At 45.0% G+C, this 13,725-nt stretch overlaps 1 protein-coding gene across 1 annotated transcript in view; it reads right to left on the reverse strand.

Moving 5' to 3' along the window:
• Dock2 (dedicator of cytokinesis 2) overlaps positions 1-13,725 on the reverse strand; it is a 395,818-nt gene that overhangs the window by 330,335 nt on the left and 51,758 nt on the right. Inside the window, exons 8-12 of the mRNA XM_036195507.1 lie at positions 12,453-12,607; positions 7,691-7,772; positions 2,720-2,855; positions 1,307-1,382; positions 453-529 (exon numbers count right to left, since the gene is read on the reverse strand). Coding sequence (XP_036051400.1) covers positions 453-529; positions 1,307-1,382; positions 2,720-2,855; positions 7,691-7,772; positions 12,453-12,607 — 526 coding nt within the window. The remainder of the gene's footprint in view (positions 1-452; positions 530-1,306; positions 1,383-2,719; positions 2,856-7,690; positions 7,773-12,452; positions 12,608-13,725) is intronic.

Here is a 13,725-nt window from a genome sequence, read left to right on the forward strand (position 1 = left end):
TCACTACCCCTCTCCCATGCCTCCTGTACGAGACTACCAAACTAACAGACACACCACCAAAACAACAGATGCAGCAATCCGCCCCCCTGGGGCTGTACAGTTAACACAGTTGGTTGCAGCCATGTCAGCCTCTGATAATTACCCCCATCTCTGAGCCCAGGTCTTCTTAAAGCACATAGGATACCAGCTGTCTGTCTCACAGATTTGGGGAAGCTTGAAACCAAATGTGTAACTTAAAGTGCTTGACACACAGGAGCTAGCAGTTCCTTTCTTCGTTAGGCATGAAGGAAACGCCCACTCCATGCTTCAGTGAGTGGTCTGTATTGCTATAGACCACATGCTCTTAGGTTTCCTGGTATATTGTCTGGATCCAGGACTTGGATCCATTTACTGATGTATCAGAGGCCCCAGGCTGCAGTGAGCTCAGCATACTCTGCACGATGATTCCATACCTTGTCCTCCACTGTCTCCCTTGGAAGCTGTGACTTTGCCTAGAAGGCTATGAAGGAAATCATTCTCAGCTGAGACCCTAGAAAGGAAAAGAGAGCACAAATGTTCATGCAGTACTCCCATGGGGTTTCCATCTCGTGTCCCACATTGCCATAGGGAGCTCCCCAGTGGTACTTAGGGGCAAAGTCAGTCTGCCTGTGTCAGCTCAGAGAACACAGTGCCCTCTTCTCAAACAGCATGGCTCTGAAACTTGAGAAAAACCAATGAATGCCACAAGTAGTGGGCATTCACCCGAGTCTTTGACATGAATGTCTTCTCTGGAAGGTGACAAGAACTCAGTTGTTCCAGGGACCTAATCACTTGCCTTGACTAAAGTCACTGGCCAGGTTTCCTGGAGATCTTTGGGGGTGCTTAATCTTGACATTGCTCTCAACGTGGAGTCACTTTCAAGTAGGGAAAAGATAATTACCTTCTTTGTCGTCCCTGGCTCTCCTGTCACAGATATATGTGTGGCTTCTATGAAGGGTCTCCCAACAGGCTGCTCCTTCACAGCTCTGTGGGCCCTGTTACACTTATAATTAAGGACTTAAGCTTTGGTTGATTATCTGCTTAATTGCCCATCTGAAACATAAGCTCCAGGAAAGTAGGTCACATTGACCTTGTCCACCACTTCACCCCCATGCCTGGCACTCTTCCCAAGGCTGCAATAAAGTCCCTGGATCGGTAGCATGTCAGGATGCTCGCTGTCTAGGGAGGCCCAGCCCACCTACCCGCTTACTAAGGGTCAGGAACTGGCTCCCCCAGGGCTGCAGAGAGCCTGGGCTGGGCAGCTTGGAGAGAGCCAGGAATGACTTACGGGTGAAAAGGAATAAAATGCTGTTTTTCTTCATCACTCTCTGCTTTTCCCTTGACGATGTCAGTGATGTCCATAACTACGAAGACACAGGAAGTGAGCTAGTGGTTAAGTCAGGCAGGGGTGGCGAGAGGGGTGGGTTACAATACAGTGCAGGAGAGAAGGGGGGCGCATTGGAGGCTCTTGTATGTGGATACTGAATCTCTTCTGCACCCACAAAACCCATGGGTGGGGACTCCCTGTAGGAGCTGAGCATCCAGTGAAATAGCCTCTGTTCATGACCATGCTCATAGCACATGCACAGAATTGTTGAACCCTTGAACCTTGCCAAGTGACTTCATAGCCAATAGGCAAGCGTATCCAGGATGGCTGGAAAGCAAGCCATGGCTGGGACATGTGATGGCAGAAAGAAGAGTCTCCCAAGGTGACAAATGGGTGAGATGCAGGAACTAGAAAGGGTTCATGATTTAAAACGTATTTTATTTTATTAGTTTGAAATACTTGTTTTAGTATTTATTCATGTGTATGTATCTGTGTGTGAATGTACGTGTGTTTAGGAGTGTATGCAGAGGTCTGAAGGCGTCAGTGACCCTGGAGCTGGAGTTATAGCTGATTGTGAGCTGCCATATGTGGGTGTAGGGAACTGAACTCAGGACCTCAGGAAGAGCAGCAGCACTCTTAACTGCTGAGCCATCTCTCCAGCCCCTCAAATTCATTTTTCAAATAATAAGAAAAATACCGGTATATCCAATTGCCATGTCGTAGGTATTTAAACTGTCTTTTGAGAAAAATATACTTTAGTTGAAATGAAGTGGGTTAATTATAAAAGAAAATGTATTAGATGAGTAATAGTGTCCTCTTCCACTAGTAGCTAAATAGCACATAAACCACAAAAGTAGGGCAGGGGTGGCGAGGCTTGGGGCGCGCTCACAGCTAGCGCCAGGGGAAAGGTGGAGCTGTGTGGGCCGGCAGGCAGCACACAGGCCCCTGCGGTGCCCTCCCTCTCTGAATGTCCGTTCTCATCTGGAATTCAGATGGATGGCATGACTCACTCTGCGTAACTGCATTTCCTATCCTGGATATTTTTTTTTCCAAAATGATTTGCTCCCCATAATTAGATCCAGACCGTATTGTTCTTCCTTTCTCACAAGCGCTAGAGAGCTGAGGCGCCAACTGCTCAGACTGTGCCGCGCTCCTGGGCGCTCTGAGCCAGACCTTTAGGACCACATTATTCGCTGAGCTTATCATAAATCTGGACTCAAGTCACCAGTGATTTCAGTTGGCCGCCACAAATGTAGTTATTAAAGGCTGCTCGGCCCAGATTTTGCAGGGGTGGAGGTGTAGAAATAATCTTTTAAATTCAGCCATATAAAACGTGTGCTACAATAAAATTTAACTGCCGGCATCAGTCATCACCTGCCACCCCAAAGGGCCTCCTCAGCCCCTGAGTGCACTTCTTGGTGTTAGTATCCTTAAGATCCATCTTCCCGATTCGGACTATTTGGCAAATCAAGTAAATCTTATCCCTGTTGAGGTCTTTGTTTCCAAGATCCTGTAAGGACAGGAAAGAAAACAGTTACAAAAGTATGTTTAATAAAAACAGTTAAAATAGGAACAAAGAGGTGGCCATGTCTAAGGAGGGTGTTTACCATTGTAATGTCCCCATTAGTCTTAGGAAAGGTAGAAACTGAAGTCACCACACCCTTTGGACAGATAAGGACCCAGCTGAGACCCTGAGGGGCAGGCAGGCTTCTCTAGATGCCATCCTGCATCATCTCATTTTACCCCTGGCAGTTCTCTCAAGCACCTCTAAGATGACGCTGTTTTTGCATCCCCCTTGACCTTACAAGAACACTTCCTCTGGATCCTGACTTTGGTCCTTGGTGACTCTGGGATCAAAATTAGTAACTGAAGCAGCATCACAGAGGCATGCCCTGAGCATCTCAGCATCCTACTGCAGTGTATTTAGATGTCCTATCTTCATGGGGCTCCCTGCCAGCTAGGCTGAGCTAGGGCAGAAACAGCAAGATGCACATGCTATTATGTGGGCTTAGCAGTCAACCCTGGGCCTACCCTTGCTGGGGAGCAGCTTACCCACTGAGCTAATTCTCTTGTGAGCATATGCACAGGGAACAAGATACCAGCTCACATGAGAGCCAGGGCCCAGGCAGAGCAGCCAGCCCCAGTCTCTCATTGTGAGTGGTATGAGAAGAAGGGAATGCAGAGGAGTGAGTCTCTGGGTATAAGACAAGGCCCTGACATGGCCCACATCTCCCTAAAAGGAACCTGGCTGGTTAAATTTCATGAGCTGATTTGGCCAAGCTACGATGTATAACTGGTCAAACACTAGTCTCAATGTTGCTATGAAGGTATGAACCTCCTCAGTTGACTTCAGTGAATGAAGTTCCCTTCCATCACATCCATAGGCCATGAACGTGAAGGCCTTCATAACAAAACCTGAGGTTTCCTACAAAAGGAGGGATTCTGCTCAAAACTGCACTCTAGAAGTTCTGAGTTTCTAGTTCTCTTGCTTCCCCGCAGATTCAAGCACCTATCTTCTAGACTGTTCCTGAAACCCCAGTCACAAAGGAAACCTCCTTTCACCAGCTGGCAGAGTGGACAACGGCTCCTCCATCACTGGGGTCACCCCGATGGGCAGGGAAAAAGAGAGGCAGAAGTACAAGGGTAACCGGAGAAAGCTGCTGCACCTGCACCTAGCCTGGCCCTGAAGGGCCCACAGGGCTCCTCCTGCCATCCCTCTCTAACCCCTGGGTACTCATCTCTGGAAGCCATGCTGATTATTTTTTTAAATGTCTCATCCCTCAACAACTTCAACATCTCCCTGTTTCCTACCCCATGAGTGCTCATCTCTCCAAGTCGACATGAAAGGGCTAGACATAACACAGCCAGCCGTCCTCGCCAGCTGATTCCTCGCTGTTCTCTAGTTTTATGCACAAAGATTGCTTTATTGCTCTGGAGATATACAATTCTCTCTCTCTCTCTCTCTCTCTCTCTCTCTCTCTCTCTCTCTCTCTCTGGATCTTTCCTTTTAAATACACCTCCAACCCAAATGCCTGCCTCTTATTCCTCTGTATAATCAAGTTCTCTCCATTCTTAACATCTCTGTCCTCGGTCATTTATAATACACTCCATTCTTAATTACTTCTCTCCTATGTCAAGATTTTTCTTTATATTTTTGAAATATTTAGACTTGTGTCTCTAGGAGACATTTAGGAGCCACTGGGGCCTTGACCCGAAAGGTTTCTGCCAACACACAATTTCTACTATGAAGTCCTGACCTCAGTACCTCAGAGCATGACTACATTTAGAATCAGCCTTTGAAGAGATATTGTGGTTAAAACAGAGTCATTAGAGTGAGTTAATCCACTGTGATATCTGTTTCCACAAGCAGAGGAGACTAGGAGACACACAATGCACACACACGCTCACATGCATCCATGCACACACAACCATGAAAAAGGAAGAAAGGTGCTGTCTACAAACCCAAGACTGCCCTCAGACAAACCAACTCTGCCAACACATTGTTGCCAGATGTCTAGTCTCCAGAACTCAGAGAATAATAAATAAATGTCTGTTAAGTCAGCCAATCTATAAAGCTTTGTTACAGCAGCTCTGTCAGACTAATACACTAGACACACTTGTAATGTTCTGAGACATCACCCCCATACTCCAAGGAAAGATGTCACTTGTCCTCAAGGAAAATACAGTTCTTTAAGAGCTTCTTGGGAGGACCTCTAGAGAATCTGAATATTCTGTCCACTACAGTGAAACTGCCTGAACACATGCTTCACAGCTCAGGTGGAATTCTTGGGGTGGTGTGTAAACAGTAGTCCTTACTGAGAGTGTAGGCTCCAGTCTAGGCCTGCCCCCATCCCAATCACTTCTACTATGGTCCTACAGAATTTTAACATTTCGGGGAAAGCCAAACAATAGAACTTAAAATAGGCATCGCTTGCTATAACAACAGGTGTATCAGCATGCCTTAACTCTTCAGTCCTCTCTCCTGAAGCTTCAGACTGGGCTAAAGTGTAGGAGGCCTCATGATACACCCCATTTTCTTACTGCAGGCCAAGGAGGGGAAATTCTTAGGAAGCAGAGAGAGGAAACATCCGCCATCAGCCAGCCAGACCCATACGCCAGCTTCTCAGGCCCAAGGAGCCACAACCCTGACCCCAAGTAGGAGAGCAGAGAGAGCAAGCATCCAGAGAGTAGAGAAAGAAGGCCAATTAGTGCCACAGCTGCCAGGTCGTATCTCATGTCCATCTTAAGCAAGAATCACTGTGACACCCAGTTGAAAGTGGCTTGCAGTCACACAACATCATGTCACCCTGTTTTAATTGCTTTGGATTTGGATTGCTTTCTGACACTGCTGCTGTGTATTTACTCATTTATTTATTTTATGTTAATAAATTTTATTTTATGTTAATTAATTAATTAATTTTTAAAACTCGACTTTCCTGCAGTCTGAAGCAAAGGAAAGAGGACTGGGCAGGGAAAGGCATGCCGATGACCTGGAAATTACAGCAGACGATGCTTATTCTAAGTTCTATTGCTCGGCTTACCCCACCCCCAAATGTTGGAATTTTGTAAGACCAAAGTATACAGGTTTGTTTTATAAAACTAATAAAAATGAATTAATTTTATGTCAATGATTATTAATAATCTATTATTATTTCAGGACCCCACTAGTGATGAAGCAGAGGCTTCATCAGCTTGCTGCTTGCTCTACCCTAGCAGCAGGCACCGAGCTTACATGTGGCTCTTGAATCCATACAAAACAAGAACACCATGACCTTTCAGATTCCCAAATGAAGCTGTCAATCATCTCAAGAGAGGGAACCATCAGTCTGTCCATCCAACCAATCAACTGAAGGTCTCAAGTTTACTTGTTCTGTGGAGCAGAGGTGTGGCACCACAGAATTCTGTGAAGCCAGACTCCCATTCTCACTAATCCTGTGTGGCACAAACTTGCCCATGCCCTTTCCTTCACGCTCATATCACGGATTGGTCCTCTGCACAGCAAAGCATTGATTGATTCTCTGTCCTCCCCCATCTCATGAAACATATGTCTCCTGGTTTAATCATGAAGCCCCGGGGGACTCTCCTATTTATCAAGCAAATAAATAGGCTCCTCCTTCTAACTAGTACAGATATACAAGATTGAAGCACATTTGTATATGCCAAGAAAACTCTGTCTAAGCAATTAGGACCTATGATCCCATTCCATGTCTCTGGCCTATTTTTTCAGGAAATAACAAACAAAATAAATCAACTATACCCAATCTAATCACAATGTAACATGAGACACTGCATTTAATGGGCTATAACAGGAAAATTATTGTAGAGCAAGGTAGGTTAATCTAGCGTGTCGGTCACTTCTGGATCCAACTCATCAGTTTGGTCAATGCCAAAAACCCACCCCCACTCCTCCTCCGTAATTTCCCTGTCTAATGCAGGCAACTGAGCAGAACGTCATGCAGTCTTCTCCCCAAAGGAGCTTGCAGAAGTGCCTGTGTCCTTAGTGAAGCAAGGACAGGAGAGAGCCTCTGCTTGAAATTATAACCCTTGTCTCATTCTGTTCACTGAGTCCCCACTCAGAGCTAAAGGATCAAGTTCACGCTCAGAAATAACCCACCAAGGCTGACAAGATGAGTCAGAGGTTAAAAGCACTGGCTCCTCTTCCAGAGGTCCTGAGTTCAATTCCCAGCAGCCACAGGACATCTTACAACCATCTAGAATGAGATCTGATGCCCTCTTCTGGCATAAAGGTGTACATGCAGATAGAAGTAACCCATCCAAATAATAATTGATTTTATCCTTCTACATATAAGTCATGTTCATTAAGTATTAGTATTTGGAAGGATGATGCTAAGGACTTGCCAGGTCCTTAACTACCTATGGCTTAATGATATTGAGAACGTCCAACTGACTAAGGCAGCCAATGTTATTGAAAGATCCTAATTTTTTCCTGATATATTTTAGAAGTGTTCTCAGAAAGGCCTGAACCAAAGAAAGAAAATTAGATTTACTGTGAATTAACTAGAAAATCAAAAATAGTAACTTCTGTGCCCAGGTCACCTAGCCATTGCTGACTGGGGAGCCATACTTGCCTACATGGCACTGTGTTGTCAGTGTGTAAGGGAGTGAGAAAGATAGGGAGGGGAAAGAGCAAAGGAGAAGACCCATCTTCCCAGTGACATCTTCAGGACACACAATGGCTCCATGAGCAATGAATTCCTATATAAAGCCCAGAACACACCTCTGCATGGAGCCTCTGCTCCGTCTTGATCAATGCCCAACCAGCCTCTTTGCCAAGGCCAGATCATTGGGTGTGTAGAGCACAGTGAACAGAGAAAGCACACTCACCGTGAAGACCACCTTCAGGTTATTGAGCATCTCAATCTCCTTTGGGAATCCTTTGCTGCCCCATCGCACCAGATAGTTCTCACTGTGGGAGGAAGGGTAGCAGCCTTTTACAGGTGGGACGTCCATTCAAAGATATGCATGAGCATCAGCTACATTTTCAGCACCTTAGTGTGGTGGCTACTGGAGACAGGGCAGTGTTTGAGAAAGATCTTTTCCTCTGAAGGATAAGGTATGTTGGGAGACAGACATTAAGCGGGGGAAGAATTATGAACATATGGGTATCCATGCACACCTTTCCTCCCCAACTACTAAGAACTTTCTGGCACAGCTGCCTAATATTTTTGCCGAGCAGCTGCATGCTCTGTAGAGGTTATTGACAAAGTCAGAGATGAGAAAGGAAAGGATTTTAGCAAACTCAACAGAACACCAAGAGCATTTCTCCCTTTCCAGTCTGCTCTCTTTCTGAGCCTGAGCCGGGATTTAGATTTTTGAAGTTATCCTTTGAATGTACAACTGTTTCTACATTCTGATAGAAGGTCTTACTGTGATGGATCGTACAGCTGTTACCTTTGATACATTTAAATAAACTATTCTAATGTTATTTGCCAACCACATAATAATATGCAAGTATGCTGTAACATTCAAGATGTTATAAGAATGCACGTTGAAAAGTCTTGTCCTAGTCTGGGTGGTTAGAGACATCTTTGCTAAGGAAAACACTTGTAATTGCATTGAGCATGGACTAGAAAAGGTTTCAGATGAGGTAAAGTTGTATGCAAAAGTCACAGAAGGAGTCTAAGAAAGAGCTTTATGAGTTAAATGGTATGGAAAAAATTATAAAGAGAACCAGAGTAAATGGGCCTTGTAGATCATTTGGGATTTTGACTCTACCCTAAAACTAATTGGGGGTGGGGGGGGGAGGCTGGAGAGATGGATCAGGGTTTATGAGCACTTGCTGTTCTTGCAATGGACCCAGGTTTGGTTCTCAGCACCCACATGCAGAAGTTCACATTGGCATGTAACTTCAGTTCCAGGGTATCTGACACCCTCCTCTGGACTCTGCAGGCATCTTCACAAACGTGGTGTGTATACAAATAGGCACATACATGCCAGGTGGTGGTGGCACACGCCTTTAATCCCAGCACTTGGGAGGCAGAAGCAAGTGGATCTCAGTGAATTTGAGGGGCCAGCCTGGTCTACAGAGTGAGTTCCAGGCCAACCAGGACCGTTACACAAAGAAACCCTGTCTTGAAAACAAAACAACAACAACAAAGCCCCAAAGAAACAAATAGGTGCACACATACATGTATAATAAAACAAAGTTTAAAGAAAACTCAAAGTAAAGGAAATTCAGTGAAGAATTACATGAGGGGATGGTGACAACCCATCACTCAGAGATCCCACAAGACTCAGGCATCATCATTTACCATCAACCACATACACTCCGTGTGGTGAGGACTACCTGGTCCACCAGGCCAGAAAGACTGGTGGGGTCAGTACTAATGTTACTTAGAAGCATTATACACTTTGCTGAGTTAAGTCATTAGATGTTCTATGCCATCCAGAAGCATACAGTTGGTGTCAAATAAATGCCCACTAATTTGAATTAAGAAAATTAAAATAGGGCTGGAGAGATGGCTCAGAGGTTAAGAGCACTGACTGCTCTTCCAGAGGTCCTGAGTTCAATTCCCAGCAATCACATGGTGGCTCACAACCATCTGTAATGAGATCTGGTGCCCTCTTCTGGCTATAGTCATACATGCTGTATACATAATAAATAAATAAGGGAAAAAAAAGAAAATTAAAATAACAATATAACTAAATCAATCCAGTAGGCAGCATAAAAGAATTCAGTCAGGTGAAAGAAAACTGCCTTATTTAGAGTGTCTCTCTCTCTCTCTCTCTCTCTCTCTCTCTCTCTCTCTCTCTCTTTCTCACACCTTCCTTCCACTCAGAATTGTGTTTGTTTGTTTGTTTGGAGTTTATTGTTAGGTTATTGTTTTTGTTTTTGCTTATTTTGAAAACAGTGGGTATTGAAGCCATGGGCTTGTGCATGCCAGATAAGTGCTCAACTAACTTCAGTCCTGTTGTTGTTGTTGTTGTTGTTGTTGTTGTTGTTGTTGTTAATTTTAAGAAAAGTCTTGCTAAATTTCCCAGAGTGGCCTTAAACTCACAATCCCTTTGCCTCAGTCTCCAAGATAGCTGAGACGACAAGCCTGCTCCAGCCAGCCAGACTCACTCACAATGTTAACCAGAGTAGCTGGAACAAAACTAGAGAAAGACATGGAACCTAGAGCACATGGGGTCCAGCCTTCAATCAACCAATAGTCAAAACACAATCAAATTAAGCATATAATTTCATTTTTTTTTATTTTTTGTAAGAGCTAAAATTTTCAGTGGAATTGATAGCAAACTATCCAAGAAGGCTCTGTCAAAAAAATTTTAAATGATTCCCCTTGGTTATTTATGGATTGCTCTTATTGAAGTACCTGGGTTCAGTCCAGCACCTTTCATCACATGTAGCCATCCCCTTTCTGACCAGCCTGCTACATCTAAACAGCAGGCACCAGCAATTTCCTTCGGAGAGAAATGTAATCATAAATAAGAAAAGCAATTTAGAGGGCTGAACTGCTCCCATCCATTGTTGCTCAAGAATAGCTGATGACAGAATCTTAAGGGTTGAGCCACTGACACAGGTGAGGAGGAGGAAGGATTTTCCCATCCTCTTAAACTCTAGGGGACAGAAGCTCAGGACTGGCCGCATGCCTGGGCCACTGAGTTTTTGTCCTACAAAATTGTATTTTCAATTTCCAACCAGATCTCTTTGGGGATCCTGGGAACCTGGCCACAAATGGTCCTGACATGGGAAGATCAGTTCCAGACAAGTTGCCTCCAGTCCATATCTGAGCCCCAACAGAGGATGCCTGAACTTCTGGTTGGGACAACAGGTTAAGAGTGGGTCGAGTGAGTAGGAATGGAGATTTCACTTTGAGAAAAAGAGCATCTAGGCCAAGTCAGACTAACATTAGGGTGTTGCAGGCCTCTCTTCTGGGCTTTGTTTTCACCTGTTCTGCATTCTCATGATCTTGGTGCTTTTGCCTCCTTCTTCCTGGTCTTCCTACGGCCTGCCCCGTGTACCTGGCACTCTCAAAGGCATCACTCAGACACGTCCCATAGAGCATATCATCCAGGGTGATACATCAGGGAGCAAAGTGGCCATCTCTGTAAACTATTGCCTCCCTCCACAAAGCCGGCTGAGGCCATCCATCATTGAGTGGGCCAGGGTCCAGGTACCCTCACCAGCGCAGACCCAAGTTGTCACGTACCTAAGGGACATGGGGGTCCTAACAATGCTGTGAAAAAAGACCCTTTTACAGAGGTGCCTCCAGTGCAATTTTTAGAAGATAACTAGGAGCCTGTGACACACAACTCAAGGGCCCTAAAGGAGCGGGAACTAGTTTATTTCTAGTATATAGTGATACTTGATCACATCCACTAAAACTGAGCCAGGTGAATGATAGGGACTTAGATGTATGATAAAGTCTAGCTTTCCACAGGAGTGGTGCCGCAACTCTGGTGGTAACCATAAAATACAAGATACAACTCATACCTGGGAGGCAAAATTAAATGGAATATAACTTGTTTTTGAAGTAAGGTGGGCATGGGTATAAGCTTCAGCTCTGTCATTTATAAACATGTGTGACAGTGGGCATGTTTTCTGACCTCTTCAAGTTTCACCTTCTTACCCAAATTTCACTCTAGGATCAAATGAGATTGAATACAACCTCGGCCAGCACAGTCATCCTAGCTGAACAGCCCTGCCATGTTCCACCAACTCTGTGGTTAACAGTTTAGAACCACTGTTAACTAAAGCACCACTATTCACTAGGCACTGCCTGTGACTTTGTCTAATCACCTCAATACTGAACTAGGAAAATGTCATTTTTTTCCATAAGCATGGAAAGAGCTTAATCCAGCTCCATAAAAGAGCTTAATCCAGCTCCATATTAATATATCAAACAGGGACTATTGCTCCCAAACTCCCACTGCATAGAAACAGAAAAGGATCACCTGGCAGCAAGGATTGGCTGAGCCCCAAGCACAGGGGAGGGGATGGAGGCAGGGGTGACAACCTTCTTCAAGATTCCCAAAGGGATTTCCCCTCCTTGAGCTGAGTCACCCAGAAATTCCTTCATTTCCTCCATTCCCAAGAGCAGTCAACGGCACGCATGGAGCCATGATGATAGCCCATTGGTATGCTGTGCCCATATTCACCTGTGCTTTTTCTCATTAAAGCCTGAAAGCAATGGCCCAGAGAGGTCCATGCTCACAGTTTGCGAACAGCGGGCTCCAGGGTAAGACTGTTTAGCAGTCTCATTGGGGTTGAGGGAAATCAAACAGAAGAACAGGGATATGAGCTTTTACGGAAGGTTCAGATTTCTCACCATTCATTTCTCAGATCACACTTTAAAGACGGGTATTTTTACTCTGCCCATTGCTATGTGTCTGAATCTTGTAATTTTTTGTAACCAAAACACATTATCATAACCATAAACCCACTGAGAAAAGAAATTTAGGGGCAAACAGCACTTCCACCCAACTCCCACACCCTCCAAAGGAGTTCTCCCACACCTTCATTGAGGCTCAGTTTCTTTTCTAGCAGGAATTACTCCACAAAGAAGGGTGGGAAGAAGAGATCTCTGTGCACTGCCAAGTCCACCTTCCCCTAGGAGAGAAGCCAGGACACACTGAACACACTGACCTTATGACCCTTTGCTTGTTGGGGTCATAGAGGGACATGAAGAGCTCAGCATCCTCCCCAATTCTGCACACGAAGTTTCTCACAAAGACATAGAGGCTGTGGGTGGGAGATGAGGAGATCCGAGAATACATCCCATAATCTGGCTGGTCTTTTGACTGAAGTGTAGAAAGGGGAAGAAAGGAACATGTAACAAGTTATCCCAGGATCACTTGAAACGACAGAACCTGTCCAGAGTACGAGGAGCCCTCCACTGTACGTCTGAACAGTTGAGCAAGCAGCCAGCCAGCTCAAGCGCCAAAAGTGACTGCAGTCTGAGGGCTGTCATTTGATCCTGCTTTCATCTTCCTAGCTCGAGAGACGTCACCCCGACCCTTAATTCCCAGGAAGTTAGTGGCATAAAAAGCACAAGCTATAAAGGAAATCTATGTTTGTAAGTGCTTGTGTTTTGACTAATTTCATGTCAACTTGACACAAGCTAAATTCACATGGAAAGGAAGACTCAACTGAGAAAATCCCTCCCTAACATTAGCCCACAGGCAAGTGTGTCCAGAACGTTCGTGATTGCTAACTGAGAGAAGAGGGCATAGCCCACTGTGGGCAGTGGCATGCCTGGGCAGGTAGTCCTGAGTTGAATAAGAAAGCAGGCTGAGCAACTATGAGGAGCAGGATAATAGGCAGTGTTCCCCCATAGCCTCTGCTCCTGTTCCTGCCTTGAGTGCCAGCCCTGACTCCCCTTAGTGATGGCGTGTGTCCTGTGAGTTGCCAGATGAAGTAAACCCTTTCCTCAAATTGCTGTTGATCACGAGGTTTTACCACGGCAACAGAAACACCAAGACAATGCTCTTAGCAGCATTATGCCGCTTGCACATTGGCAACTCGCGGACACCCTACAACCAGACAGTGATGTAGACCGCTGTATGACCACTGATAAGCACATCAACATTAGGTCAGCAATAGCCTGGCTCAGCACTGAAAAGAACCAAATGTTAATAGTATGCATACTAAAACGAATTCCCAAAGCGATGTGCTAAGTCAGAAATGTCCAAGAGAAATAACGCTGGATATTCTACTTGGAAGCTCTAGAAGTCAGAACTAGCAAAAGAGTACAAATTAGGGGTTGCTGGACTTAGGGATGAGGAGGGTGCGTGAAGAAGTTTGTCAGGAAGGTGGCAGCACTGTCTATACGCTAACTGTTAGAGTGGAATATCCACCATGTATTACTAACATCCACCTAAGTGATGCTCAGAGAAAGTGGTTTTTACTACATGATAGC

The sequence above is a fragment of the Onychomys torridus genome, chromosome 8 (assembly GCF_903995425.1).
Source record: "Onychomys torridus chromosome 8, mOncTor1.1, whole genome shotgun sequence".
In the NCBI taxonomy this organism is placed as follows: Eukaryota; Metazoa; Chordata; class Mammalia; order Rodentia; family Cricetidae; genus Onychomys; species Onychomys torridus.